Raw genomic sequence first — 6,919 nt, forward strand, 5'->3', positions numbered from 1 at the left:
TCATGGCTCGTGGTCATTGCGCAATACAGTCATCCCTTACAATAATCCCGACATTTCAAAGTGTGGACTTGTTCAGAAGATGACGGACACATCCGGGAAGCCAAAGGGCCTGAAAATGGTCCTTGAAGAGCGCAGATTTAATGTGGATGGCATGCGGACAAAGTGCTCACCTGTCTGTCCCATCAACAACACGGATTGTTGCATGGCATGGCTACTGAGTCGACAGGATGACTTCCACTGTCAAATATCAATGCTCGAAGAGCTCATCAGCGGCGCAGGACATGAGTGTATCTTTCTACCAAAGTTTCACTGCTAGCTCAATCCAATTGAGATGGTGCGTGGATCACTTTCTAGACATTGGAAAGTGTTTGATTGTCAAGTCAGTACTGGGGTTGGTGCAAGTATTGTTATCGTCAAATGTTGAAGCCAAATTTTGCGGCTGCAAAACGAGCGGCACAGGAAATCTTAGATTCATGTCCAGTTGAGGTTATCTGGCAGTTCATCAATCGGACATATCGTTTTATGAGTGCATATAGGATTGGATTGACTGGAAAAGCAGCAGAATGGGCTGTCTGTGAACAGAAGCGACACTGTCAAGTCACTCAGCATGCGATGATGGCAATTGAGGCAGTCTTGTCGTAGGTAGTAGCGTTGTTCAAATGACCAAAAAATTTGGCACACTAAAAATGTCGTGGGAAAAGATTGAAAGAGTCGTTTTTAGACCTATTTTGAGGTCCTGAATCCGAATCTGATGTTAGTTTGGCCCAAAAAATTCATATTGTCGAGATACCAAACTAGATGACTTTGTTTGTCCACGACTGTAATAGATTTAAAGCTCGATGTCACTCATTCGTCACGATTATCACGTGAGGTTCGTCGAAATTTCCCGTCTTCTACCTTACCTTTGATCAGCAGTGTGCGTTGAATATTAATCTTGGTTTGATCGACGTAGACCTTGGACGCGCCACGCGAGTATTTTCTCCTTCATCTGGCGAGCTCTTTCTTTCCCCAAGATGTTCTTTCCTTTCCGGTTGACGTATCTTTTCCTTTGCGTCTCTTTTATTCAGCGTTCGCAGGTTGCTACTCACTTATGGTTGCTTATTTTTCTCAATATTCTCTAGCTGTCGCCTTTTTGAAAACCGACCTGGTTTTGGTACTTTGTTTACATTTTGTCTTGTTCGCCTTCACCTCGCACTCTGACGTCCTTCCTATTTCCTCCGCTTATCTCCTCCCGCCCATCCCTTCGCTCCTGACCTGTCTTTTTCGTTTTCCAATCGTCAAAGGTATGTATCGCATGTCTCTCGCCTTGTATCTGCTGACGATCCATATTTCATTCTGCATTTATTAGGACGCCTACACACTCGCTCGTTCGCCATTACGCATGATAATGCGCTCCTTCGTTCTCCGCTTTAAGCAACCACTGTCACTCTCGCTCTGCCACAAAACACGCAGTTCACACTCCCTGTTTTTTTTTGGGTTTCTTGATCTCATCAATATCGGTCTGTGCGTCTCCTTGGGACGGGTTTAGATTACAAATAGAGGGAAGATTTCTATTCGATTCTCACTCTCCAGCTATTCGCTCCTCAAGCTCGTCGACGAGCTTGATCTTCTATCACCAGTGTATTTATTCAATTCCGTCATTACTTGCTTATGAACCACCAAACTGGATCATCACACATTCATTAACTTCGCATTCAAGCTGTACCATCATCGCCTCTTCGTCATCACATTTCCTATTGCCTCCGTTCCTGTCTAAAACTACCGCTCTTTCCTTGTACAACAACCCCCTCCTCTTTTGTACAACCGCCATTCTATTCCCTTCTCTGTACGACTGCCCTCGTCGCCACACGTTGATCGTGTTTTATGACAAGGAATTGGATACGACGCATGTATGTACTTTTGGTCGCATTTGTACTAATCAGCGTGCACACAAAAGATTGTGTATTTTTGCCTCGAGGTCGACTTGGGGCGCCACCGAACCAAACCTGTGTTAGATCAGTGATTAGATGACATCAACGGGCCGGTGTCATTGATGGGCCGAGGCAGTCCGAACCCTCGCTATACCCAAAGAAGATTTAAAACATGGCGCTAGACTACAAAGAGTTCTGGGATCTTTTGCGGCGTTCAATCATTTTCGCACCTTACTTCGGTGACATAAGCGTTAGATAGTGGTATATCAGGTACTAATGCTATCGTCATACGCCCACAAAGTTCCTTCGCTCGCTCACCCCATCCTCTCACAGTATGACTGTAGTCTCGAACGATCCCAGTTGGTGGCCAACCATCGATCAGAATATTTTTTACAGCTATTTCGTAGGTCCGTGGAGAGTCAGCCGCATCATGACCCCGATGAATCGATTAACATTGGCCATGGTTTCACAGTTGTCTCCTGTGCTGCGGTCATATACGATTGGGGTGAGCAATATTTAAATATGAAAAACCACTCAATCATCATGGGATTTCTAGGACTTACGTTCGCACAAGAGGTAGGTTGACACCATTGCAGGAGCAGCCATCTCGCTGACAACAGTTTTATAGGTGGAACTAATCTGGGTGAGCGGACTCTCGCATGAAAAGCTTAAAGAATATGACAACTGACTCGCGGCAGAGGCAACGGTGGTCTATGATGACCGTTTTGTATCTCACTGTACGTGCCTTGTATTTTTTACCGTGGTTAGTGAGTTGTACTGACGGGAACGTTTCATAGGCACGATATGTTGCAATAGGATTCTCTCTGTACGTTTTGACGTTCAAGCCATTGGTGTTGCGCTCATTACCTGTCTTTCGCCATCAGGGTTAACATGTTGAGTACGTCTCCTTGCATAGATCCTGTTTCTTTCTTGTGACGGGCGGCATGCAGTCAGTCTTCCGACGATTCCGAAGACAGATGTAGTGAGTACTACTCTGCACCGATGCCTTTTATTCTCATCTAAACGACTGAACTACGATGCAGGGGTGAGTGATATTCTTGAACAATTCGTTGGTTCAACATAACGACTCCCACAGTTGTGAGTTTGTTTCGAGCTTGTGATCCTCCAAAGCTGAGAACTAATTTTACTGGATTTTTCAGGCCTTATCATGATCGACGTACTTACTTGGACGGCTGACGTCGTATATATAATACTCGGCGGTGAGCTATACGCCTCCATAATATTGACTTGATTGAAACATCATGCAAGTCATCGCGATCGCTCGGTTGTATGCCATGTATGAGGGATCTAGAAAAGTGCTGATATTTCTCCTCGTCATATTTCTGGCCATCAGAATCCCCATGGAAGTGATCAATGCAATCATGACGACGCAGATTTCAGGGGGTAGGCTTTGATTATATATCAAATGCTTAAGAGGCTCACTGATATGTACCAGAGGAATACATTCTTTCCGGCATCTATAAGTGCACAATTAGCTATCCGGGAGATTCCCTATTTCTGGAGGGCATGTATTGGATACTTGGCACTGTATGGGAGGTCCTCACACTGTGTCTCGCGGTCTGGATTGCTGTCAAGAACTACCGTGAACTACGAGGACGCCCAACAGGAGGTATTATGAAGGACTGTTTCGCGGTGTTAATGCAAACTCACATTAGTTACTTTGCAAGGTAAGCTCATAATGTGAATGGATTTTCTTGTTCTGCTGAAGTTTTGCTTGCGCTAGTTTTTTGGTTGTCTCTTCCCTCGAGATCAGTTTTCTCTCTCCAAAGTTCTTACTGGTATGCCCATCTATCACCGACCTCTACGTGTGACCATGATCCATCATTTCTATAGAACGAAAATTCCTTTGGCATTCAATTGTATATCTGTCTCATTCAAACATTCCTAACGGTGCAACTGTCTGTACTGGGACCACGCCTTATCCTTAGTGTTCGAGAATATCACGCAAAACTCGTAGCTGACTCCGATACAGCAACGGTTATGGCTTCGATTTTTTTCCAGGAATGCGTCCATGTGGAAAATAGCTGTAGCGTGTAGCGCAGGACATTCTCGATATGATTGCTTTGTAATGGGCAGGTAGTCTGCAGAGAGTGGAAGAATTTGTTTTTATGTATTCCAGGTTCTGTTGTGGTACTTATTTAAGTTGTTCAATGTTGCAAAATAGATATATTCCGTACAGGAGCACTTGACGACCTACGAGGAGATATCTATCCCGACGCTGAGCTTCATGCACGCGATCTTGGTAGTGCTGTCATAGTCGTAGCGGCTGGTGGAAGCTTGTTCACCCCTAATGCCATCCCTGAAAATGGGAGCTCGTATGAGGAGTACTATTCAGCATCCCCATTCGCGCTAGCCGTTCCAGAGTCACGCACTGAGCACCTTTACCAGGACTTTGGCTCGTTGATTAAGCTACTATGTTGTGCCCAAGCGGATCTGGTACTGCAGTGCCATCAACGGCGTTGAAATTGGGACGACGAGAGTAAATAGCACGCGAGTGCAGACGGCCCGACTTGGAGCTAATTTCCAGGTGTCGTTGAAACAAAATGGATGATTCAGGGTAAGGAACAAATGAACAATGATTAGACAAAATTTGCACGAAATTTTGAAGTCGAAGGAGTGGCATATATACTCTCTCGTTCGTCACTGACATGAGAGTATACTTACATATCACTGAGTACATGAATAAATCCTACTCGTATTCAAGGAAATATGCCTGAGCAGTGTGGTGTTTGTTCGAGAAGTTCGTTACATATATGTTGGTTGTTAGCACCAGCACGTTTCCTATTGTGGTACCAAGTCAGCACTTGGGCGAGATGGTAGAAAGATATGGGATTTTCGGGCTGATCGTGCAAAATCTGGATGCGATGCAAGAGCATTGCAGCATATAGAGTCGCATCGTGAACGTCCTTGTGAATGTCGCGTTGAAAATGGGCCCACGCTAGGTTGATGAGAGCGGCGACTCAGGATAGCCAACTGGACACTGTCCAGAACAAAGTGTAAGTTCTCTACTGTGACTTAACCATGGAGCGTGATGCCCCGCACGCAAGAGGGTGGGGCACATCATGGGTTGGAATTTACTAGAATGTTCATTACGACTTTGAGGAGGTATGCAGAGTATAGTTGTGAATGCCTGCATAAGATGGGGTTCGTAAACGAGGCCTGTGCATAATATATCAAAGACTCGTACCTACCAGTCCATGATTACGTCCAGGTGAGGCACTCATCGAACCTTACCTGCTCCAACAGCCTGCACAGAGTTGGTGCTATGCCTTGAGCTCTCACCTGTATTCTATCCAAAGACCACCGGTCTAACATCTTCGTGAGACGGTTGCAAGAATTCTTTTGACGCTTTGCCCTCCCTCGCAACCATGTCAGTGACAGAGTTGACAGCCCACACATGCATCACATCGGGACGACATCGGTGTATAAGCACGAGAATTCAGCCTTTATGTGCTTCGAGCATCCTTGATACACGAGCAGATTGTTTCTGATCTGTCGTTGAGAGGAAAGCTCTCACTTGCTTTGGCGTTGGTTTCGGATTGTAATTATTCGGTTCTCCGAGTCTGTGCTTCGTTTTTCTTCTGTTTTGCTACCAGTCTGGCCTGCTGATCCTGCAGCTCTTGCGCAAATGGCCTCACCAAAACATGCTGGGATCTTTTTCTGTGGGGGTGCGGATGCATCGATGATGTTTGAGTGAGTGCACGATAACGTGGAACACAAGATGCATATATACTGGTGACGTGTTACAGTTTATCGTGCTAGCATTCAGTACGTCTCTGTCGACGAATCTGAATAATGAAGGTCAGTGGCGGACATCAGGAGTATGAAAATAGCGTACATATGCTGTTAGCATAGAAAAATTTCCAGTCCGTGCTGTTGTCATGTAGCGGACGAGCAATTGAGGGCGGCAGCAATAAATCAGTACGACTATAGGCGAAGGCAAGTATCAAATGAATGCCTCGAGTAATTCGAGGAAGCTTAGAACACGATAGTATATCCGGTATTGACCGGGACCTTCGGGGGCTTCCGGTACGCCACAGCCACAATTTGTCACGTACTGCCTTCACAAAATTGATCGGCGTGTTGAGTTGCATGCATGTCCTTTTATTAGACCAGCTGTGCTCCTGTCGTAAGAAGATATATCCCCGATGCGTACATTCCCTTTCTACCTGGATTTATCATGCTGAAACACTTCAGTTTCAGATATCATATCATCCCTGACATGGACACCTTAATTCGGTAATGTAAGCGCTATATGGTCGTATTATATTAAGCACGCATGCGATTGTTATACGTCCACCAAGTTTCCCCGCTCACTCACTCCCATCCTCTGATAGTATGACTCTAGTTTCGAACGATTCCAGTTGGTGGCCGGTCATCAATGCGAATCTTGTTAGCAGCTATTTCCAAGGTTCGTGGAGAGCCAGCTGCACGATCACTGTGATGACTTGATTAACCCTGGCTGTTGTTTCATAGTTGCCGCATGTGCTGCGGTGGTGTATGATTGGGGTGAGCGAGATTAAGTATGAAAAGACCACTAACATTTTGGGTTTCTAGAACTTACGTTCGGACAAGAGGTAGGTCGACACCATTACAGGAGCAGCCATCTCGCTGACAACAGTTTTATATGTAGCTGGAACTGATCTGGGTGAGCGGACTCCCACATCAAAAGAATGATGTGAAAATACCACAACTAATCCGTGGCAGGGACAACGCTGGTCGCTGATGACCGTTCTGTATCTTGTTGTATGTAGCTTATGTTTTTAAGCACTGTTAGCAACTTGTACTGACGCGAAATTATCCTAGGCACGATATCTTGGAATAGGATTTGGCGTGTACGTTTCGACGTCTAAGTCATTGGTGTTGCGCTCATTACCCATCTCTCACGATTAGGATCAACATGTTGGGTATGTCTCCTAGCATAGATTCTGTTTCTTTCTTGTGATGTGAGGCATACAGGCAATCTTCCAACATTTTCGACGACAAAT

The 6,919-nt window shown here is 45.4% G+C and overlaps 1 protein-coding gene across 1 annotated transcript; it reads left to right on the forward strand.

The window, feature by feature from the left end:
- Window positions 1-1,090: 1,090 nt before the first annotated feature.
- F5147DRAFT_778489 (uncharacterized protein) lies at window positions 1,091-1,413 on the forward strand (the record flags this gene model as incomplete). Its single annotated transcript, XM_041442141.1, has 2 exons — window positions 1,091-1,283; window positions 1,349-1,413. 2 exons carry the CDS (start codon window positions 1,091-1,093, stop codon window positions 1,411-1,413), a joined length of 258 nt encoding a protein of 85 aa, XP_041288133.1.
- Window positions 1,414-6,919: the final 5,506 nt, after the last annotated feature.

The sequence above is a fragment of the Suillus discolor genome, assembly GCF_016758755.1.
Source record: "Suillus discolor strain FC423 chromosome Unknown F5147scaffold_71, whole genome shotgun sequence".
Lineage (NCBI taxonomy): Eukaryota > Fungi > Basidiomycota > Agaricomycetes > Boletales > Suillaceae > Suillus > Suillus discolor.